General features: G+C 39.2%; 1 protein-coding gene across 3 annotated transcripts in view; it reads left to right on the top strand.

Annotated features, from left to right (window-relative positions):
* Positions 1-25,115, top strand: part of ERBB4 (erb-b2 receptor tyrosine kinase 4) — a 636,919-nt gene that overhangs the window by 481,365 nt on the left and 130,439 nt on the right. For 2 of the 3 annotated variants that reach the window (XM_037398480.1, XM_037398479.1), the window contains exon 16: positions 4,086-4,160. In XM_037398480.1, the coding sequence (XP_037254377.1) occupies positions 4,086-4,160 (75 nt within the window). Of the gene's footprint in view, positions 1-3,920; positions 3,966-4,085; positions 4,161-25,115 lie in introns of all 3 variants that reach the window. The other variant, XM_037398481.1, reaches the window with a different exon arrangement.

Below are 25,115 nucleotides of genomic sequence, written 5' to 3'. Positions count from 1 at the left end.
ACTTTCATTCTTCTTTTAAAAATTAGTATTAAAGTTACCCTCAGTCAGGATTCTTCAGTGAAATAGGTTGTGGAGGGAACACATCTTGATATTTGGCTCACGACTGAATACTACAGAGAAAATGTAATTTTACTTCATCTAGCATGTCTGTTCTCCTCTCTGTCAGATCAATTGCTGGAATAAAACTGATGCCCTTGCACTGCAGCTTGGATACTCATCAAAAAGTGTTGAGCTGCTGCAGAGCAGTGCTGCCAGCAGTGCTGTTCACTTTGAATCAGGCTCCTTGCTAAAATGGATTGTTAGTTCTCATACGTTGTTTCTAGTCATTGCCACCTGTTGTTGTCACCAAGGAAGATACCTGTCCCACCTCTGCATTTCCTGTGAGCGTTTTGCCAGAATTTCATCATGGCATTTGCAGGCGACTGCTTTACACCCTAGAGCATGAGATTTTGATAACACCATTCTCCTCCCTTATTCAAGTACAATGACTGCTTCTGTTAATAGGTGTGTAATTATCCAGCCCTGTTAATGATCTTATATTGACTGAGGGAACTATCAAGGAGTGACTTCCTTGGATACGAGAACTGTGCTTTTGGCCTTACATCTCCATGATGTATCAGCTATTTGAAGACAGTTTGGAGCAGATCTGAGGCACAGGGGACAGCTATCCCATTTAGTTTGAGAGAGTCAGAGAGCATTTGGCACCTCTTCTTGCAGAGCTAGCCAAAATGTAACACTTTCACAAAAATAAAATACTAATTCTATAATAGCATTTGACATTCTGCTTCCTTGCTGGGCAAGACACAAGTGGGAGATCTCACTGTACACCTCCCCTCATTATAGAAATGCATTTTCTCACACAGCTTGTTGAAGGAAGTGTATTACTGTTCTCCAGAACATTATTTTCCTTCTAAGCCAAGACCAGAGAAGTGAGGGGAGCCTTATCAACACATATGTGATCCAGAAAGGATTTTAAGGCAAATGTACTGTCTTGCCTCTAAAGCTTAGGTGTATTTTTAGGAAGGTATTATGTATTCCAGATGAAACAATAATCAAATTCAATGGCAACAAACTCTGAATAAGAAACTTACTATTCTGATGATGCAAAATTTCTTCCTACCTCCTGCCTCACTCAGTTCAACTTCCTTACTATCACATCAGTATGCACTTTGTGTTAGCTACGTAACCCCCTGATTTTGAGTTGTCTGTCTTTATCCATGGCAATAGCTGGGTGACCAGGTGATTGCCAGAACTAAGGTTTTCTCCTGTCCAGAGTTAATCCATTTATGCCATTGTATAATCAGTTTTGTTTTCTTTCCAACAACAAAGACTTTTGAGAATTCATCTGACTAAAAATGGCTTTGCTACTCCACATCTGTGAACACTTAAGACCCCACCATTCAAGCTTAAGGAAAACTGATGAAAGGCAGTATTTGTGACAAAGGGGAAACAGCATTGTTTCAGGAAAAAGCAGTTGTTACTCGAACTTTCAAAACTGTTTTAATTTGTCATTTTGTTTCAGAGGATGATTATCTGTAAAGCTAGGATGAGCTCCAAATGTGATTTTCTGTATAAACTGTATTGGACTGTTGCAAAGTACTGAATATATCATTAATAAATTGGCATGTCTCACTTAACAAGTTCATTTTACAGAGCAAACTTGGAAATGAAAATATCGTTCAGACTCCAAGCAGAAAGAACACTGGGGGTGAATGGAATACCAGTGTGATGTATAATTGTGTCATTCTTGTACTTTTATGTGTCAAAAAGCCTGAAACCAAGGAGGTTACTTTCAGAGGAAAAATAATTGATGACTTGGTGGCGCAAAATAACTTGTTAATAAATATTGCCATTACTCACACAGTATTGTATTTTCCCACATGTAATCACAACAGCCAGTCAGAGAGTAGGAAGCTGCTCAACTAGGAGCAATGGAAATTGCACCTGGACAGAGTTTTCAGTTTGGGGCTGGGGAATCCACGGAAGAAGATTACAGGTTTAAATAAAAATCGATAGTATTTCAACTCAGAGTGGGTGAGGTCTAAACAGCGCTCTCTTCTTGGATTCAAGTCCTGTTCTCCAGACGTCTAAGAGAATAAATGTATAGATGTGAAATGACTTCAAGACAATAGGCTCTTTATGTTAGTCTGCCAGTTGTCTGAACTAGTAATGTTCTCAGACCTCTAATTTGAAGAGGGCCGCCTTTTTATTTATAGCAAGAGTCTGAGCTCAGCTTCTCATGACATGCTAGCAAATGGAAGATCTGAACAACTTTTTTTCAGCCTCCTTCATTACTGAACTGGTTTTCTGCAAATTGCTGAGAATTCCATGAATGGAAGAAACATTAGATATGTTTAAGAGTGGTTAGAATTCAAACAGTCCTGAATTCTGAAGTCTTGAAGCCCGGGACAGCTGGGATTTAAAAAATACCTGTCAAGATTTCTCTCCAAGTTTTTGAACTGTGTTTAAATCTATCCTTTCTGTTTATGCGTTATCTAGCCACCTGGGTATTTAATGAATCCTTTTTATGTCTGCACATTTTCTGAAGGAAACCATTATTGAGGAAATCCTTACAATTTGCGTTTGCATGTCAGTTTTTATGCAAAAATGAAAATTCAAGTAAGCAAACAACTGGTAAGGTTCGCTATCATTCTTCTCTCTTTGATGGGCAGGTAAGGGGAAATTTAATTCACTGAATTTATTTTATAATGGCAGAGTGATAGCTAATTTAAATGCAGCAAAAGTTGATGAGTGGCAAGCAATGGTGAAGTGGAAAGAAGATCTCATGGGAGCATATTTGAACTCTTTCAGATTTTTTTACATGCATATCCCTCTATCAAAGCCAAACTGAAAGCAGGAGACTTTAAAAAGAGTTCGGAATCATACCTTAAATTTCAGATGCTTCAACATAAGTGAGTTTCAGTCTACTGATGTGTCAGATCACTTGCTCCTGTATACAGCCAAAGAGCCTTTAATAAAATGGCTCTGAGGTCTTGTTAAAGAGTTTTAATAAATGGTTTGGTTTCCTTAAAATCCTGAGAGCAAGATGCTCCACATGGCTACAGAGGGACGAGTTGGGCATTCAGCACTAAAGGGTGCCAGGTTGTTTTAACCCCTAAAAGTTTAGCTTTGCATATCTGTCTCCGAGAATCGTGGCTGCTGTGTAAATGTGACTTGCTATTTGAATGCAGTGGGCCTAGGACACCACTTCAGTGCTCTTCATGTGGGCAAGAAAAATCCATGCATATTCATGTTTTGCAAAAAGACTTTCCCCATGGTTGTGCTTTAGTGGTGCTGCATAAAGTGATTCCCTGCATTTCTGTTGCCTTTGTTGACCACCTGTTGATTTTGCAGGTGGAGTACTTTTGGCAGCATCTAAGGAAAGCAGAATAAAATGCCTGAATCAGCTGACAGTATTTTTCTGGGTTTTGTTGATGGGAGTTCATCCTTGAGCTTCCCTGATAAAAGTGTAGTCAGCTTCAAAAATATTTCGCAGTTGCCCTAGCTAGGAGCTTAGAACAGAATGAACAATTGCATCAATTACAGAAAGAAAAAAATTTTGCATTGTGCTCTTGAAGGTCTCATCTTACAAATTAACAGCTTTTGTGCAGTAATCACTGGTTTGATGATTCAGACAACATCCAGAAAAAGCAGCTCTATTGTCAGGACACCTACGTATGCCGGTGAAACCTGCTTTAAGTGTTGTTTGAGCCAAGATATGTCCAACCTTGAGTGCTGTTGCTATTACTGTTCCCATTGCAAGCTTGTTTTTCCCACAAGCTATAATTCTGTGGTGACTTGGGTCTCTCTTGAGAATTGTAATTAAGAATGTGGCACAAAGAGGGGATTCCAGCTTCTTGGATCTGTAAATAACAGGTTTCTCTCTTTCTCTCCCTATTTTCAATTTGGATTTGCTGCAGGTGCATAGGGCCGCATATTGAGGACTGCATTGGCCTGATGGATAGGTACTTGCTGAGTGATCGTTCCCTGTGTGTCTTCCATCCTCCACGTGTGGACAAGGGTGCATGCATGTGCATGTCCTTGTGAATGGCAAATGACGTCTTTTGTTCTGTAATTGCCTGCAGGTGTAGAGGTCCCGCTAGTCATGACTGCATTTACTATCCATGGACACGACAGTCCACTTTACCACAACATGCTAGGTAACATCCACCACTTCTCCGTTTTTGTATACAAGGTCCTTCCCTGTTTGCCATCGGAATGTTATACTATCCAGTTTGTTCAGAAATGCAAATTGGGGGGAAAAAATAATTTGTCCTTAAGATATGTCTCTGAACATCCAAATTAACGTTTCCATTTGAAAGCAAATTAAATATCTTACTCAGGCTGATTGGAAAATGATATTAAAAAAATAAATTAAATTAATAAGTATTCAATTCTGAAATCTTCTGCAGACATTTATGATTCTTGATGAAATTTTACTAGAAGTAAACATACTGAAAACTCTGGTTAAATTGGAATTTAGTATTTTTCCATTTGTTGGGGGTTTTTTGTTTAAAGTGGTACTTAAAAGCAAATGAAGCTTTTTCTTCCATACTTCTCTGGGAAAAAGTAAATGTTTCAGCAAAACTGAATTTCTTCCTTAATTCACGTAACACTATTATTTATTTGTTTTTTTCTTTTTTCTGTTAAAAAAAATCATAACCTTGCAGCGATTTTATTTCTCAGTAATGACAATCGAAACAAATTAATGTAGGAAGGCTCCCAAAACATTCCGGTTATACTCCACATTTTTTTTTCATGAAAGCTCTTCGTTGCCATTGCATTTGTTTATTTCTAAAATCAAACTGGTTAGTATGACTTCCAGGCTTTGGGATTACTGTCCTGAGCTAAGACTGAATGAGTATATCATTTCAATCAACTTCACCTCATTAAGGATTTTACTTTGGGGGTTTTTTTCTTGTCTTTAAAAAATGATTTTAAGGTTGCCTTTCCTTCCTAGTTGTGTACCTAATGTGAGTATTTCCATTTCTAGTGGTTGAGGGAGAATATGTTTAGACTTGAAAAACAGTACTCTATAAATGCTATCAAACAGTAAGCTTGTTCAATTGAATCAATCATAATTTGGATTTAATTCATGGGCCAATGAATAAGCAATAGAAGAAAACTTAAGTTTTTCACTATTCCAATATTTATTTTTAATCTTTCTGATCTAGGATATCCAGTTTGAGATAATTCTGGGGGGGGCTCATTTTCAAATGTATTCATCGAAACAGAGTTTCCCAAAACAAGCAATCAGGTCTCCATGTTGTCAATTTTACTCAAAGTACAAATACAGGAAACGTATTATTTGCATGAGTTTAAGGGGCTTACCAAACTACAGAGAATGAAGACCATGCTGAAATTCTTCGCTTTAGTATCCAATTTAAAAATAACATGTTTCATCAATTGGATTTTTAATCGGGTTTTGAGGAAGGATAAGGACTTTATACTAGGGAGACAACTTGTTTGCTCTAGTGTGACTCTCTTACAGTGTTGTAGGCTGCTTGCTCTGGCTTCCTCTGTTAGCCCCAAAACCAGTCAGAGCTTGTTCTCCATTTAATTCAAGTGGTATACCTAAAAAACTTACCTTTCCATTGAAAATGTTTAGGTAGTAGTAAAGTTTCTGGAAGTACTACCAAATACCCACTGAATTTGATGGGAAGACTCCTGTGAATCGCAGTGGGTGTTAGGTTGGGCCCTATATTTAAAAGTGAAATTAAAGAAGTGGGAGCATGACGTGATGACACAACACTAGTGAGGTGCCAGACTTCAGCCATGTGTCAGCAGGCAAAGTTTATTTTGCTTTTTATGTTGTATAAATCATAGGTTTTGTCTCCTTGAATCTACTGTCAAGGTAGTAAAGCAAATTACCAAGGAGGGGAGGGCGTTTGTGACAGGATTAAAGCAATTGTTTTACTCCGCTCAAGTGAGTGATTTCCTGCTCTGTTCAGTCTGAGGGGGAAGACCCTCAAATGTTTCCTTAAGATCGGATGGACCTTTCCCCCCACCCCAACTTTTCAGAATTTATTTAGGGAAAGTTATACTGTATTTAAATGTCAGTATGTATGTGTTCTTTCACATTCAAGCCAAAGGAGGAAGCTTCATGCCTTTATGTTTATTAGATTAGTGAAACTGTGCATGGGTTTTTTTGGTGAAAATGGTTCATTTTGTTTGGGCTAAAAATGGGCAAAACTGCATTGGCAAAGTGATACTTCTTATTACAGTAGGGATGTCAATCAAAAATAGATGTGTTTCACTTGGAACCTTCTTAAGTCCCTTTAAGAACTGCATGCCCTCCCTAGACTTACAGACCTTAAAATCATTAATAATCAGTTTTACCCTTATCCATGTTGATAACACCATGAAAGAAATTGTTCCTTTTCTTTCAAGTTTTGGAGTTTGCAAATAGATTTTGCCATGATCCATTGACCTGGGGGCTTTTCTAAGTGTCTGGTAAGCTAGCAAAGGAATTCTTAGTGTTTAATAAAGATGAATTTGATATGCATGATGTGGCCTGTTTTCCAGACGACAAGTGAACCTTCAGGTTTTCTGCTTATGTTTGGCCGTTATATTTTGTAGGGGGAAATCCTTTCCTTTGGCATTGCATGTCTTTCTCATAGGTCTTTGGGTTTTAAAAAACTTTTAGCTTCAATAGAGTTCTGTCCAAAAGAATGCAAGAAACCCTTTTCCCATTTCCACCTCAGTGCCACATATAAGGGCTATTTTAGCCCTTTTCCTCTAGAGTACTTGATAGATTTTTTTTCAAATGACTGTTAGGTTATCTGCTGGATCTCGTGGCCTTTTTTTTTCCCTGTGAGAGCCCACGTTTATTTTCAACATGTTCAGTTTGTCCTCGCAAAGGCTTTCACTATATTCTGAACTGCCAGAAAGAGTTCAAAATGTAAAGGAGAAGTCACAGGAGAAATTAGTGCCTCTTCTGTTTGTGCTTAGTTGCAAATTCTGGTTATTGTCATTATAACTCTGAATTTCCCACAGTGGAAATTATGTGGCAGGAAAGCTTTTCTTTCCTCACGTTTGTGAACATATTCTTTCTGTATTTGTACCATGTTTAATTTATAGTGTCCCTATCACAATGTCGTCTGACTGTAATTAGTGTGATTGACTGAGTTGGTTTGCTGAGCCAGTTTTCTGGCTGACCTCGCTGGGCTGCTCACATGACAGAGGCCCAAAGGAATGGGATGGGCCTTGCCAGCAGGGAATTCCCTGTGCAAGGTGGAGTCCTTATAGCTGGCACGTAACTTACATGACTGCTTCTTGGTCTTCCTTTCTGTTTCCTTCCTTCATTCCCTGCCATGCTGAGAATCTCAGCCCAGGGAACAGAGAGGAAACCAGAGCCTTGTGTCCCAGCTTTTCTCAGATGCTTATAGCTCTTCCTATTGTTCTCCGCCTTTTGGGAGCGGGGGGAGTAGATACTAGATTGTTACTGTAAGACTTCAGTTTGGGTTCCCCCTTCTATATCAACCTTTCCCAGAAATCACCAAAGTAAAGAAGGAAAGCAGATGGAGACTGCGGTTTCCCAGGGTGCCCAAAGGAGTTAGCCATCCTCCTTTCCCACCCCTTGCTAGAGTGACACTCCTTCTTTCAATACCTTCTGACAATTGTAGTCGGTTTCTCTTGAGTTGCAACAGCATATTTGTTAGCTCTGGAACAAAGGGCAAAAAGAGGAAGTATGCCTGCTTCAAAGATTTGGATAACCATTGCCTAAAAGGAAGACTGAAAGACTAAAAATAATACTCTGCTGTTCATTAAGAAAATTACTCTAGGCAGTCACAAAAGGCTGAATCTTCTACATTGCCCTGCTCCCAAATCCACCAGAAAAGCTTAGCTAACTGTTATTGAAGCTAGGCTGTGGACAAAGTCTTTACTTGAACACATTTAAAATTTTAAATGTGTTCATCTTTCCTGTGATTCATTCAGTTTAATGCTAAGAGAGAAGGGATCATCAAAGAAGAAATGAAGTTTCTATTTTCTGTTGCGTAAGAGACTGCAAATCTGAAGATACAATCAGAATCATGTGGTAGATATGACAGGAAAGAACTAGCACCTTGATGTTATTGGTCTGAGTAAGCTGATGTCTGTCTCTGTTTATGCCCTAAGAAAATTTCATTCACATTTCCCTTTTAACTAACAGAAACTAATTAGCCAAGACCACCGTTGTCAAGTGGTTACATAAAATGATGGTGTAGACGTTAACTCCAATTACAATCCTAATGCTAGCTTTATATCAACAAAGAATGTCCTTTCAAGAAATCATCACTTCCTGAGCAAAAAAAGCTGGTTTTATGTACTGCGTATGTGTGCAAGAGCTAATTAACAGTAAACCCTATGTAATGCAGACAAATCCTTTCATAGCTGTTTCGTACCCCTGCACAGTATGACTTCAATAGAATTTCACAGCAGCTCTTGAGTAGATGATGGGGAAGGGAAACCACCTCTAATAAACCACTTATGTTCATTGCTTTTATGTCGCTCCGTTCCATTGCTTGGAGGAAAGCATTCCATATGCTCTGTATTTTTATAGAATAATTATAGTCATTCTGGAGGGGAAGAGGAAGAGAATCTCTATATAAAATTAGAGGAAAAATAGGATCTGCAAGTACAAACTGAGCTACGTTACTTGATTGGTAAAAGATGCTACTCTTGAGAGACTTTTTGATATGGAGCTCTCTGATGCTGTATCAGAACAGAGCAGTTGAAGAAACAGATTTATTTCCATTTTTCAATAATCAAGACTAGAAAACCAGACTGTTTCTGATCCTGCCTCCGTGGGTTGGATAGAGCTTATGCTTGATCTGTTATGGGCGGACTGACAGAGAAATCCCTGTTCTGTGTGAGGACTTGCTGTGGGCACTTTTATTGTTGCAAAATTTCACTGTCTGGAGCTTTAGGAGGAACACATTTTGAGTGCTCCTGTGACATGAATGAAAGTCACTCCAGTGATTTCTTGAGCTCCCCCACTTCTTACCACTCCCACATAGTAAGGCTGGCCTGCTTAGGAAAGGAGCTAGGTGGGGGTTCCTTCTTTTCTGCTGTACAGATCTGACCACAGATAAAAAAGCTCTCACTGTATTAAAAATTCTGCTCTATTACATAGTCAGAAAGATTTCTATGGGATCTGCAAGGGTTTCTACTTAATCTACCTTACTCAGCAGGGTTGACTGATGTAGTTTCATGGTATGATTTGGTAGGATCTGCGACTTGAGCGAGAAATAAACTGTTAAGGTTGGACAAGTGAAGGAACTAGTAGCAACTGTCACGCAAGAGCTTTTGAAAATCCATTCTGTGTCTCCAGTAATCTGAGGATTCTGTTTGAGAGTGCAGAGGACAGAGTAAGGTGAGCAATCTGATGTTTTTACTAGTTTGTTACACAAAGAATGGAACATGAGTGAAACACTCTTGCAGTATATTGAGACTGTTGATAGACCAAGTTTCTCAGCCGCTGTGCTCATTTGATGGGTTTGGGTAGTGTTCATGATCACACAGTGGTGCATGCCAAACAGAGAAATGTCACAGTGAGGTTTCAGAACTTGCCTTAGCATGTCTTCTTGTGGATGGCAGTCCTTTTTGTCTCATTAGGTATGTCCCAGACCTTGTGCCTTCTTCAGCTGCTGAGCTCTGAAGAGCCATTAGTGCAGCGTCCAGTCTTACAAAGTAAGCAAGCAAGCAGGTTTCTTGCAGGGACATGTATTTGGTCTGCTTAGCGCACAAGGTAACATCATGAATTTCATAGTACTTCTGTTCCCCCTGAACTTCATGCTAACTGTTCACTAAGTCCTACCACTCCGTGGCTTGAGTACCAGGTCCAACTTGGTGAGCTGTATGCAGTTTCGTTCTATGTATGTATGCATAGCAGAGCTATGTGCAGCACCAACTTAACGGTAAGCTTCTCAGTTATATGAAGTGTGTCATGGGAAATACACAGAGTGCACTAAACACAATATTTAGCAAGCACTGGAGTTCTATCAGGTCATACCCACATTTCTTTGCAGAGATTTCTCAATAAAAGTTGTGGCTTTTTCTTTGCTACCACAAGTTGCAAAAAAAAAAAAAAAAAATCAAATAAATTTAAAATAAGTAAATTATTTGTTCAGAAAACTGACTACAGTATTTGTGCTGAAACTATGAGCAGAAAAAATAAATAGTGATTAGGCCAGACATGATAGGTCACTGCTGAAAGACAAGAAGTATTAGGAAATCCAAACTGAAAATGATTTGTTAAAATGGAAAACAACACACAGCCCTATTGCAGAGGTCACTGCTTACATTCCTTATCAGGCTGCATAAGCTTGTGTTGTGTGTCTCTACTGGTTCAGCTACACAAATAATATATGATGCAGAAATAAAATTGTGCCATAAAGAAGTGACCTTATTATAGAGCAACAGTACATATTTCGCTGCTCTCCAATGGGTTTCTTTTATGGCTTGAAATGAGGATTTAATTTAGATTTAATGTCGTTATAAATTAATTATCTATTATTAAAAATAGATTTGTAGAGCTTTAGAAATATGTAAGATGTAGAGTTGTTTAAACCTCAATGAATGGTTTCTTAATAATTCATTAATATTTAACATGTAATAAATCGGGACTAAAGCTTGCAGTCTTACTTCCAATCTACCTATGTAATGCAGGATTTGTCGCTCTTTCATATTTAGACAATTTACATGACAAATGTATTTGAGTTTAGAGTCCAGCCAAGGCTTAATTCTCTGCATTCTGGCTTACTCACTATGACCTGTCAGGTGATAAAGGAGCTGCAATTCTTGCACAAAATGGGAAGCTCTTGGTTGGAGTTCTTTAGAATAGTACGTTTGTAGTGCTGTGCTTGTGTTGTAAGTATGTATACAGTCAAGTCTGCTTAATTAGATCTCTTCAGATCAAAGTTAGTATGTCAAGCCATGTAAACTACTGTAGGTAGGGACTGCATTTGCATTGGGGATAAGTTTATTCCTTTCTGGTATCTATAGAGTAATTTTGCAAGAATTTCCCTCCATGCATTCTTTTCCATTTTTTTTTTTTTTGGTTTACATACAAAACGTGTACGTTCTACTTCTCAGTTAATTTGCAACAGTTTTTCCAGCATTAGATCAAAAATAGTAGATGACTCATTAATGGTGATAATACAGTTCACAGTCAGTCTTTTTAATTTGTTTTTGCAGAAATGGAGACACCAGTTTTGAATTTGGTAAGACATTTCCCAGTTTTACTGGTGTGTAGCCTGCTAACACAATGGTAAACTAATAAAACAAGCTAGAGGTTTGAAGGAATTAAAATTCTTATGTCCTTGGGTGCTATGTGTGGAAAGTTGTACTGCAGTAGTTACCACAAGTGGGAAGCATTATCACGAATACCAGCAGCCATGCAGGACCAGAGCATAAGTAAATCAAGCCATCAGATCAAATTATCTTACTATTTTTTTTTTCCTGTCATGCTGTAAAGTAAAGTAACAGGGTGGGAAAATGTCATATAAATTATATGTACCATTGGGCTTTTTGTATGAAAGGTTTCAAATAACTACATTCAAATTGTAGTGGAAAGGGAGCCTAATAGTAAACTCATTTCCCACGTAATGCCCTCTTGCTGTTAGTTTAGCTTAATTTGCATTTTTTTTTACAGAAAAGTAGAGATATTTTGACTCTGTTCTACCTTGTTATAATGGTAGTGGATAGAGTTGAACGAGAATGTAGACCCTGTACCTTCAGAAAGACTGACTGTTTTCTCAGCACGGTATGTTAAGGAGGCTTTAGAGAAGGGCCACCAGGAATAATTAAAACTTTATGCATTGTTCCTTGTAGTGAAGAAGTTCGGGAGCTCAAACAGCTAAAGCTTATTTTGGCTGAAGGTTACAGTGTAGAACCTGATTATCATCTAAAAGTACATAGGGAAGGAACAAAAGTTTGCTTAAGATGGCACTAGTCTAGCAGGCTGAAAAGGATGGTAAGGTGTCTGTCTGTGGGATAATTAAATGGATGAAATCTTACAAAAGACACATTCAAAAAAGAAACATGCCAGTGCGTTTCTAAGGAGGATTATTAATCCCTGGAATGATTTTTCCTGGTACTGTTCTATTCTCCAGCACTAGACTTGTAAAATCAAGACTGGAACTTCTTGCAAGCATGGTGAATTTGTGCCAGTCTTGTAGGCTGTGCTGTACGGATACTCAGGCCAGAGGATTGTGCTGGTTCCTCCTGTCCTTTATAGTGTGTGACATAACACTTTTGTCTGTGACGATAGTTTCCAGCTATGATCAGCTCTTAGCTCGTGCTCTAAGTTGGGATACAGAGTTCCTCTTTTGAATTTTTGTTCCTAGTACCAAGTTGTACACAGACAAGCAAATCCAGCTGCTGAATACTGGGCTTCGGTTCCTGTCAGCTTTGGTGAGGCACAGAGTGAGAGTACCATGTGACTTTACACAAGGTTTCTGTTATGCTGACATATTTTTATTCGTTAGCAGTTATGTCAGTCAGAACTCTGAGTTTTCGGACTGTCCTTTGCTAGGGGAGAGGAGAAACTAACATCTTAGCTGTTTGGCTGAACTGTCTTGCATCATGCCTGTATTCACTTGAATGAGACATTTGTTTTGAATAACTATAGCAGCATTTTTGTGTGTTAGTGGTTCAGCATTGTTATTTGATGTTGTACGACTGAAGGCAAATTGTTTCCCTTGACAAAGTTTCTCCACTAATGACATAATTTGGAAGGTCTAATTTGTCCATCTCTATCAGGTATTCTAAGCCTTAGGTACTAGTGAGGACCTTAAGTATCTTATATTGTTCTACAGTGCAGACTCATCCCTATGTTGTTTTTTTTTTTTTTTTCCTCTTCCTCCACTTCCTGTCCCTCCCTTCCTTTCCTGGAAGATGCTTTGGTAGAGCTCTGTGTTTGGTACTGTGAAGTTTTAGAAAGCGTGGTATCTAGATACTCTTTTTTTTTTTTTTTTTAAATGTAACCTTTGAAACTGACGTTTTCTTTAGGAATGACTGTACTCTTGTCAAAAAACTTCATGCTTTTTTTCAATCTGATATAAATTTTTAATGATGCCATCCACACACGGGTGAACAAGTGCTTTTGCAGTCTTATTGGCTGTTTAATCAATAGAAGATAATGCAGATAATTTCTCTAGTTATCTGACATTCCGCAAATGATCAAACAGGCAAGAAAAGATTGTGGGATAATGTGAAAAGCAGGTGCTGGATAGTTCTGATTGAGCTTTTCATTGGCAGAGAGTTGTGAGGAGCTTACTATGTATTGCCTGTACTGGTATGTCTCTTGGCAGAGCTGGTAATCCCTCCACCTGAAGAGTTGTGGCATTTATGCAGAAATTTGAGAACTAATTCAACTTTGTTATCAGAACAAAGGCCATCCTTTGGTTAAACGTGGTCCAGTTATGACATAGTCCCTGACTTGTAAATCATTAGAAGTTTTTCTTATAGTACCTGCAAAAAAATTACCTGAAGCGCAATCAACCTTTTAAATAAGAAGTGTGAACTTTTTCCTCCAGTAATTTTTCTTAGACTTCCAATACCCTGCCTGTGACAGTCTGTCTATTAGAAACACAGGCCATTAAAGCGATATACCAAGGTGTTACTTGCCTCTTAAAATGCTTGCTTGGATTTTCATTACATTTTATTATTTCACTCACTGTTCCATTTTAACTCATAGTTGTCTACTTGTAGCAAATGATGTTTAGATACGTCACTGAAATTGAGTATCACAGATATTTCTTAGAAGGTACAGAAGCTGTAAAGCAACAGAACATGAGTGAAAAGGAGAGGTAACAATGGAAAAGTTGAAGCAAACAAAAGGATAGAGGATGTGTTTTTAATTGTTACCCCTGTTTTGCTCCAGTTAATGCTGTTAAGGTTCAGCCAAGGTAGAATCTGTAGGCATGATGTCAGTGTTGCTGAGTACAGTCTTACAGGTCATGCTGAAGAGGAGATGAGACATTGAAATCACTAGTTTTGGCAGTGTAGCATTTTAGTCTGCAAATTAAGCTGAAAATAATGCTGGGAGCATGGTCCATGTTGTACGGATCCTGTAGGTTTGGTTAGAAGCAAAGAAACAGCGATGACATGGTAGACTGGAGGGAAGAGGACTAATTCTAGTTGGGCAATTCACCAGCATGGCAGTGGCCAAAGTGGTCTTTTTGAAGTTCCCAGTATGCTTGAATCAGCCTTTGGAATATTTTCTGTTCATTTCAGTGGGCATTGCTTTGTGCAATTGAATGAACTTCCTTAAAGAAAATGTGTATCTTTCAGAACTGTACTGCCTCTTCCCCTGCCCCTTATGGTCTGATGCGAGGGAAGTAAAAAGTATTCCTGCATTAAAAATGGACCACTAGTTGTAAGTGTGCACAGTCTCAATCACAGTAAGGATAATAGACAAAGAACAGATTGAAGATATTGTATTCTAGCTTTAAAATAGCCCCATCTCCTGTAGATATGTTTTTCCCTCCCGCATGACAGCAGTATCCTCTGCATGCATCTGACTTGTATGCAGGCTAAGTTCAGTGCTGTCTCACCACTTCAGCTTTACATGAACTCCCTCTGCTTTGATTTCCTGAGTCAGGTTCCAAATTCCAAACTTTGGGGTGTTTGAGTCATATTTTAATCAATGGACCTTTAAAATAAGGGGACTCTTTTCCTTTCCAGGAAAACTCCAGTGAGAAAAAGGCAATTACTAAGAAAGCAAGCCAAAATCTATAGATGTAGCAGTATGTTTGTGTGTATTCTTTCTCACTGGTTTCATCTGTTTTTTTGTGCTCGTCTCACTTAAATACTTCAGTTACATATATTTTTGGAGTGGAATGAGAGGCAATCTCTCTCTCCCTTATGACAGAGGCAAAAGAAAATATGTCTGAGCCTTCTCTGTCTTTGCTTTCTTGAGCCCTAATGAACTTCAGAAGCTGTGAGACCTAAAAGGCACAAAAAGTCAGCAATATCCACTGTCTGCCGGAGAGGCTGGTACTTAGGTTTGGGGGTTTAGTGGCAGAGGAAGCAGTTTGAAGCTGCAAAAGGAAAAAGAGATTTTTAAGATGGATCACTGTTTCCCCAGATGCTTGACTTGCCCTGGTCTGGAAGTTTAGCAGCTGTTGGAAGAGGCGTATTTTTAATATTTGGAAGATGCATAGATAAGGTGATATCAGCAATAAATTCTGGAATGTTCTATCATACTGAAATTTGGGAGAAGGAAGAGCTGTTTTACTAAATGATCATTTGCCTTTATGTGGGCCATACTGTACTGCAAAATAATCATAATAAAACAGCTGTTGTAGAGTCTAGGTTACTCTGAGCAGTATCCTCACCATGGACACAAGCTGTTTTTCTAATCAAGTCACATCTGTGACTATCAAGATGATGGGAGGTTGCTGTGTACATAGACACACAAAAAAATAATCATCAGCAGAGCTGAGAATAGAAGATGAGGATAATATTCACAAAGACTGGTTTCCCGTGGCTCAGTACACAGCCAGTGAAGTGAAATAGATTCCTTTGGGTGGCTATGGATGAGGAGGAGGGGAGTGAAGGGTGGGTGGGTTTGGAGCTTCTAAGTTGAACTTTTTTGAATGGCCTCTGGGGGAAATGCTGGCAGTGGGATGATGACTAGAATTAAGAATTGCAAGGTACACCAGAGCGTCTCTCTGCTCCGCTTGGTGATGTAAGTACTACTGGGAGATGTCTGATAAGTTATGGATAGAGAAAAATTTAGAGGCATATTATTGTATAGGAGATGATTCTGTATAAGCCTTGTTGTCAAAAGGATAGTCTCAATTTTATGTGAGTTATTCCCCATAATCAAATGGGATTTTCTAATGATTGATATAATTTGTGTTGGGCGTTTAGGCAGAATGCTGTCCTTGTAAAATAGTAGTGATACATCAGAAAGCAGCATCAGGCATACTCAGAAATAAATTCCTTATACCCTGCTCTTTATCTGCTTTGGATTTTCCTCAGTATTTATGAGTGCTGGCGGCATTTATTCCCTGCCATGCTCCATAAAGGTAAATTATGCATATTTAGAGCTCAAATGAGGAGTAGCTAAAATGTATGTTGAAGTTAACAGCATCATAGCCATTACTAGTATTCTAATAAATGTCTCAAATGCTTATTTATATATACATTTATACCAGTGCAGAATGAAGTGTTACTACACTGAAGTGTTACTATTTTGATTTAGAATTTGAGGGAAAAAATGTAATAGTGTGTATATATATATGTATGAATGTATGTAATACATGCGCAGTGTATGGGTGTGTATTTCCAAACACATTCTTCTACAAATCCCACATGCACTCCAATCTCAAACATAGGTCCAAAAGATGCTGTAATGCTACCACTTGCTTAAAAACCTTAGCTGAAACCATGTAAGCTGTATATTTTTCACAAACGTCGTACATAGAATGTAGTACGACAGTTCTGTTTTCATCAGTTTATCATGTCCCATTGTATTTTGATAGGATTTTCCCCCCCTCTGCCAGTGTCCAGTGCTAAACACTAGTCTGACTGCTCGGTCATGTGAAGTGCCTTCACCTTGGTGAGATGGCTCATGGGAGTGTAGATGCAGAGCTGCACTGGAAGTGATCAGACAGAAGTTAGAACTCTCTTTAATATACAGAATCTGTTCTCACCAAGGAGAAACATAAAGTCATAAAGACTTCAGAAAGGGGAAGCCTGGGACAGAATTTCAGATTTGGTCCCCAAATACAGTCCTTGAAGATTCACTACTGTGAAATACTCCTGAGCTTGTGAAAGCAGACACTTACTGCCCCATATGATTCAAAAGCTGGAGCAGGAAAGAGTCCAGTGTTCACAACCACTTAGACAAAAAATCTGCTCTGTGTTCCTTAAATCTTTTGAATGTTTGCTTTCAGGAAAGACTGACATTCAGAAAAAAAAAAAATCAAAAGGGGCAGGTATAAAAAGAGACATCAGTGCATTTTCAAAAGAGATGATGATTTGTGAACTAAAAATGAAGGGCGTGGAGTAGAGAAACCTTCCTCTTGCAGCTCCTTAAAAGTAGGCAAACCAGCTATGCAGTCCTACAGGCAAGATTTGCTTTGTTGTGTATGGGTTTGGGTATTTTGTGTGGTGAATAGCTCAATTTTAGTAAACACATAACTAGAATTTAAGTGAATTGCAAGCACTTTCCAGCAGTGGAATTTGAAAGCATTTGGAAAAAAAAAGCAGAAGGCAGAGCACAGTGTTCAAACAGGTTTCCTTCTGTTGGTTATTTAACATACTCCCATACAGCCCTTCCTGTTTTCTGTTCTTTATGGTTTGATTTATGGTTTGCCTTCTGTGACAAGATGACCTGTGTAGTGGATGAGGGAAAGGCTGTGGGCAATGTCTACCTAGACTTTAGTAAATCCTTTGACACACTCCCCCAGCATTCTGCTGGAGAAACTGGCTGCTCATGGATTGGAAGGGTGCACTCTATGCTAGGTACAAAGCTGGCTGGACGGCTGAGCCCAAAGAGCGGTGGTGAATGGAGTTACATCCAGCTGTCAGCCCATCACAAGTGGTGTTTCCCAAGGCTCAGTACTGGGGCCAGACCTTATCGACAATCTGGATGAGAGGATCAAGTGCACCCTCAGTAAGTTTGCAGATGACACCAAGTTCAGGGGAGTGTTGATCTGCTTGAGGGCAGGCAGGCTCTGCAGAGGGATATGGACAGGCTGGACCCATGGGCCAAGGTTCCATAGTAAAAGGTTCAACCAGACTCGGTGCTGGGTCCTGCACTTGGGTCACAGCAACTCCACGCAGCGCTACAGGCTTGGGGCAGAGCGGCTGGGAAGCTGCCTGGAGGGAAAGGACCTGGGGGTGCTGGTTGATGGCCGGCTGGACATGAGCCAGCAGTGTGCTGAGGTGGCCAAGAAGGCCAACAGCATCCTGGCTTGTATCTGAAACAGCGTGGCCAGCAGGACCAGGGAAGTGACTGCCCCCCTGTACTCAGCGCTGGTGAGGCCACACCTGGAACACTGTGTTCAGTTTTGGGGCCCTCACTGCAAGAGGGACACTGAGATGCCGGAGCGTGTCCAGAGACGGGCAGCGGAGCTGGGGAAGGGTCTGGAGCACAAGTCATTTGAGGGGCAGCTGAGGGAACTGCGGATGTTTAGCCTGGAGTAAAGGAAGCTCAGGGGGGACCTTCTTGCTCTCCACAACTACCTGACAGGAGGCTGTAGGCAGCTGGGGGTTGGTCTCTTCTTCCAGGTAACAAGCAACAGGACAAGAGGAGATGGCCTCAAGTTGTGCCGGGGGTGGTTTAGATTGGATATTAGGAAACATTTCTTCACTGAAAGGATGGTCAAACATTGGACCAGGCTGCCCAGGGAGGTGGTAGAATCATTATCCCTGGAAATGTTTAAAAAACATGCAGATGTGGTACTTAGGGACATGGTTTAGTGATGGACTTGGCAGTCCTGGGTTAATGGTTACACTTGATGATCTCAAAGGTCTTTTCCAGCCTAAATGATTCTATGATATTATGATCGCCCCCTCCATGTCCTATACTAAATGTTGGATACCAGAAATTATAGAGGAAAAAGCAGTGAATGTCTCATTTGTCATGAATACATGGCCTGAGAGATCTCATTGTTTTTCCAAACTCTGGAGCATACACCTATCTACATAATTGTTTGTTAACTGTAAAGAAAAAATGGCATGCATTAGGCTGAATCAAGCTGCCACCTGAAATGTTAATGAATTCCTATTAATATGACTGCAGTATTCACTCATCTGTACAGTCACTGGTGGAGCAAAGCTGAGGGCAGGTTGAAATAATTTCTGAGCCATTTAGGCTTGAGTTCAGCCTTCTGCTTGAGGAGCTGTGCAGGATGTAGGGTGAAGGTAATTGGCCTGCCCCTGTCTGCTAGAACACATAATAGAAACCAAAATGTAGCAATGAAGAAAACGTTATAAAAATCTGCCCTGAACACCTATTACAGAGTGAAGGAATGTTCCTGCTCAGTCTCAATGGGCAATTTTATGCTAGGATTTGTATTCTCTATATGACCCAGCTCCCACTGAATGTTTTGGCTACCTACTGATTTAATATGGGCACTACCTTGTATTTCTCCATCTCTTCAAACAACATAACACACTCTGCCTCAGACTGCTGCTCTGTGGTACTTCTGGATTTGACAGTTAATGAATAAAAAGCGATACCATCAGGCAAAGCAGTCTCTCAGCATATAATGTCATAATGCAGTTTATGTTTCTATTTGAGAAAAGCATGTTTTCTTATTAATAATTTCATGTACACAGACATAATCGTAGACCAATTGACTGCAACTGGTTGCAGAGAAGCAGGCTTTTATTGCTTCTAATAGGAATGCTTTATGCAGAGAGAAACTCTGAGCTAGTGTTGATGGTTTTAGTTTCAGAGCAGTCCATCAGCACACATGGTCATTACAGGTCTAGTTTTCTTTATTTAAAGCAAAATATTATTCTTCCCAAAGAAAATGGGAAATAACGACAAGTTTATAAAGAGGATTGTTCTTTTACTTGATGAACTCGCTTCACCTGTGAGTCCAATCTAGTGGGTTTAACTGGCTTTCTGTCACAGATAAATCACTCTACATTATAGGGGGCCTGACTTGGCATATTTTACAAGGAATTTTTACCTGTTTACTTAAAGCCCAATCCTCAAAACAAAGTCACTATGCAAGTTCTTAACAATAGCATTGTATTTTATGTTCTGGCAGAAAAGAAAAAACTCAGCCTAAAAAAAACAGGGGTGCAAGAGATGTCAGATGGACTTTTCAGTTTTATAGGGACAGAAGCCTATGATGAGTCTCCATATTGATACTGTACTTCCAGAGACTTCAGTATTTATTCCCAGATATATTATCTGTAATAGATCAACTGTATTAATAGGGAGTTAAAACTGAGAAGTCTTACTAATTTATGGTGAAAACACAACAGAAATGTGGTTGTTCTCCTAAATTATGCCGTTCAGATTTAAAACTAGTTCTAAAGAAATCCATCGTGCACTGTGTGTGCTTAATGATAATAAAGATGTCATAAATTTGTAATGAATACATGTTAATGGCTAGAATTCTAGGTTATATTCATTTTCATAGCTATACTTAATATTTTTTCTTTGGCCTCATTTATTTTGCTGAGTGAAATGAGGAATCTTAACTTTTTAAAAAAATAGAGGCATGAGTAGGACACACTTTTACAATTTAAAGAATGCACATAATATATTTGTATGCATCCTGTTGGTGTTTTGTTTTCAGTAAGCACTCCGATAACCAAAATATGTGCAGACCTTCAGTAAATAATATTGCTGTATGTTAAACATTTTGTTGTGTCCTCACAGCACAGTTGCTTTCAACAGCACATCTTGGTTAGTGGTCTAGTAGAAGAGGAAAGGGTGTACGCTGTCAGTTGGAGACTGTAAGTCTCTGTTCTGCCCATGTTCTTCTCATTTGGCAAAGCTGGTTAAAAAACTTTTTAGCATATAGGTAGCGTGATTATAGTGATCTAGAAATGTCCTTAAATACTTGCTTGGGGAAGGCTTCAATGCAGGAACTGGTGTGGGTAGGGAAATAGCAGTTTTGACTCTAGATACCTCTTTGTAGAGCCTTGCCCAAAGAGAAAACTGTGTCTGGTGTTTAACTGTGGGATAGACCTAGACATAGACTGCAACATTGTGGTCTTTTTGCATATTATTGCAAGTTATGACTAGAACTAGCTGCCACCAGAGTTTAACTACAGCTAGTTGACAATACAATGGAACGCAGTTTGCCCATATCTAGATTAAATGTGGAATTGGTAGTAATTGTGAGATCAGCTGTGAGCTAAAATTTATGTTTATGAATGATAAAAACTCCAAATCTGTACCTAAATGGTGATATTTGTATGTGCTCAAACACCGTCAGACTAGGTGGAGGAAGGGGGATGGGAGCCTTTCTTGAAAAAGGAAAGGGTGAAGCAAAGCACATCTTACTGCGAGTAACGTTAGATGAAGTCTTCCCACTCCTAGAGAGCACTGTTTCATGAACATCAGGCACTCTGGAAGCTGTGCTTGTAGAGCTCTGCCTGGGAGGGCTGCACAGCAAAGATAACCTATTACACAAATGTGCTTCCCATTCTAGTTATTTATCTTGTATATTTTAAACACTAAGACTATCATTCCAGTGTTAGCAGAATCCATTAGATCTCTAAAAGTGCAGCTTCAAAGTCGGCTGGACTCCCCACTGATGGAAGGGGTGAGATTGCAGGTCATATAACTCATCCATCAGGAAAAAATCATGTCTTGGTAACAAAAATTTGCAAAAAGTGACTACGTAGCAAATATTCAAGGTTGTAATGAATCCTCTTTGGACTGATAGACAAAATGCAAGGGAAGAGAAGGTGGGGATGGTTGAGGCAGGAATTAAAGCCCTCTAACAGCTAGTCTTCAAAGCTCACTTTATTTACATATCATATTAGGCAGGTTAACTCCAAAGATAGAAAAACAGGTGTTCTTTCTCAGCTTTGTGTCGTGGACTACAATTTTATTTCCTTTCTCACTTCTGCTGCATTCTGCAGTCAAAAGTATGAGACCATATACTCATCTAAATCAGTAACTGGGCTTTAATACCTGGGCTCAAAGCACTGTGGGAATTGCAGGTATTTTTATGTTTTGGAATGGATGCAGTGATACAAGACCCCTTATTGAGCATCCTTGTTTGTCTTGGAATACTAACTTTGAACTTACTGTTTCAGTTTTGGTGTGTGGAAGTGGGTGTTACATGTTTCTAAATATGTGAACACAATGAGCATTTTAAAGGAAATATGTTACTCGTTTCTCCTAAGGGAATACTAGATTCTTATTTTTCAACTTTTAGCCACAGATACACAGTTTCCAGTTTCAAAGTCAGGATTTTTCACATTGTGATTTTTTTCCCTCCCACTGCCTTCCTCACTGCCATCTTTTCCAGTCATTAATTGGGTATTCTGTCCTGAGCTGAGGGAAGGGTGGGAGATAGCAAATTAATTATACGGAGTGTAATTATGATTCAGGGCTGTATTTCTTGGGCTGCTAACTCTATTTTGATGAGCATAAAAGTCCAGAACACCTAGCACAGATGTTTTTTTCATCCTCTGGCATAGATTTTCAGTGTGTAAAGGAAAGTAGTGGCTGTATCAGGAGTTTCTTGTTGGTGGGCTTGTAGTAGAGCTGAAGGAAGTGTGAGTTGGGATCGACTTTTGGCTATTATTTATGCTGGACAGGCAGAACTGACATGGAACTACCTCTTTGCTTGACTTTAGCCTTTCTGAGCCCTAACAAAGAAATGGGGCCTTCGTGCTTCTAAAAATTACTTTAACAAAGTGGGGATTTTTTTGATAGTGAAATTTTTGTCTCTGCATCAACATTGCTCCTGTTAACTTTCATGGAATTAGTTTTAAGTGCGCAGTAGCCTGAAGTGGGCAAACGCAGCGAGTTACATTCATGGAAGTGGTTGTGGGGCACTAATATAACAAAACTGCGACTGGATTAAGCCTTTAATGCCACTAGAGATAAGGAGATTTGCGTGCCCAGCTGTGTGTGAAGCTGATCTGTTAGGTGCATGTAAAAGAAAGGTAAACAGCATGTTAGGGAAATTCTCTAGGGTATTAAATATAAGGCATTGTAAACATGAAAATAGTAGAGAAATTATACAGAAGAATTAAAAACATTAGCGGAATAGAATGTAAAGCAAACTCAGCCTAAAGAACTTAAGTAAAAATAACCCAAATGAGGTAGGTGACACCCAGAAAACTGGGTGTAGAAAATTACCTATGTGTGTTTGGAAACAGCAGTGAGGTGCACTGATGATACCAGAAAGCACTGAAGGCAGTGACTTGTCATTTGGTGCTGTAGCAAATAAAACACAATTGTTGACTTTGGGGCTTAGCTCAGTAGCAGGATGAGGAGGAGCTGCATGGTGTGCAATCACATTCATTTCGGTCTGTGACATTTTCGTCTGTCATGATTTTTATGCAAGGATAGTGGACTAAGGAGGGAAGGCACCTGATCATTATTTGAGTTGAAACTAGAACTTTTTCTGTATTTCAAGTATTTGTTCAGCATTTAAATATGTTTAAATAGGTTTTTTTCTTGCGTGTTGTATTATTCCTTTTACACTCCCATTTTAAGCTTGCTTAATAGTGTGTTTAGATGGTACCTCCTGAAAGTTCAGATATAATGGGCAGTTGCAGCATATTTCATGTTAATGACCAAATGCTTGTTTGGTGATGTTTTTGAAAATGGCTTGCTTTTTTTTTCAATTCATTGCTAAAAATGATGAGGACTTTCTTTTAAAGTCAGTGACAGTTGACATGATGGATCAGAATGATTGATTTTGAACTCCTGTTATAACAGTAAAAGGGCTGCATGCAAGGGATGTGTAACTTCATTTTATTTTCCTCATTAGTTGTTACATGTCCTTTGGAACAGTTTCCTTATTATGATCTATCATGTAAATGTATATTTTATTTTCTTTAGTAGTTGTTACGTGTCCTTTGGAACATTTCCTGTCATGTAATCTGTCATGTAAATATCATTTGGACCATTTTTAGTGTACACAGTACCATCAAACTCCAATTATTTATTTTGACAGCTGTTATGATAGTTATTAATATGCACTTTAAAGCTGGGAGATTGCCTGTTTTGTCAGTCTGTGGTTTGGTGGTGTTTGTTAAAAATTATACGATTGTTCATACAGCATTAAAAAAAAAATAATAAATTCCTCTGCTCAAGAATATTAGTCAGTGGTAGCTCTGTAGAAGTCTTTTGATGTCCAGTGTTTTTCATAATTGCCTATTAGGATTCTCTTGCATCAGCATCATGGAGAGCATATGCAAATGAGAAGCATTGTTTTGGGTAGATATGCTAGGTCCTTTAATCTGAGTTCTGCACTCAAAATCCGCCGAGTAACCAATGAGATTAGAAAGGGCAATGTGTCTTAAAGCCAAACTAGATGAAGGAGGAGTGTCTCTGCCTGAGGAGAGGTGGTACTGGACTTGTATTTCCCAAACATCATAATCCATTTCACAGCCAGACAACATCCAGCTTCCTTTATTTGAAGGCTTTAAGGTTTCCATCATCAAGTCTTTGAACTATAATAGGCCTTACAGTGTTGTTAATGTGTTTTCCCTGGGCAAACACGATAATGGTACTTTAAACACGATGCTTTAATAACTAGATGTGGGAGTATGAGGTTTTGTCTCTGCTAACGTGGAGTAGCACAATAGGATTGGATCTGGAGGATGAAATAGGTAATGGTCCCAATGTTTAGGCTATGTTTGTTGGAAGGGATGGGTTTTTTTGGTTAGCTCTAGTTTGATCCTGTGGACCTTAATGCCAGTTAGAGGCTGGAGCACATTAGATGCACTCCAGAAACATCTGTTCTGATTTGCATCTGAAATGAATCAAGGTTTTGTGCTTTGAGACCTCTCTGAACCAAACAGCAGTGACAAGGGACAGTTAGGATAGTTCAGAGATGCACTTCAAAATGGTACTCAGTGGTAATGTAGACACACCTTAATACAGCAAACCACGTTAGGCAGAACTGATTCCCACTGCTCTGCTTTGTGGTAGGATGTAAAAAGAATAAAAGGTCATATAAATCAGTTTACTATTTCTGGGGAAGACTCCTTTAAATTTTCAATAGCTGTGTGGTACGTTTTTGTTAATAGGCCATAATGTTTCTTGCATTATCATTCAGACATAACTGAGGAAGGCTGTTAAAGCACAGCCATGATATTTCCAAAATCTTGATAACAGTTAACCTATTTCCTATAGTTACCAGGCAGTGGTTTCAGCACCATTTATACTCTGCAGTTGTCATGCTGTCTCTTTTTACCCATCTTTTCGGCTACTGTCCAGCCATTGTTGGAGGGATGTTAAATGCTACGAGCGTGTCTTTGTTGGTATGCTGTGAAAATGCCTAGTTTCAGGTTTTGGTTTGGAGGCTGCTACCCACTCTTTAGAGTGGGGAGAGAGAGAAAGAAAACAGAGTCAGAGCACCTGTTGCTTTAACTTTTCCTTTGGAGGGAGCCTTTTTCTCTCCACTGACTTGTGTAGGCAATCTCCAAATGTGGGCACGTAAGTCAGAGTGACTCTG

This window comes from Falco rusticolus, chromosome 8 (assembly GCF_015220075.1).
Source record: "Falco rusticolus isolate bFalRus1 chromosome 8, bFalRus1.pri, whole genome shotgun sequence".
Taxonomy (NCBI): domain Eukaryota; kingdom Metazoa; phylum Chordata; class Aves; order Falconiformes; family Falconidae; genus Falco; species Falco rusticolus.
This window is presented reverse-complemented; position numbering and strand designations above follow the sequence as displayed.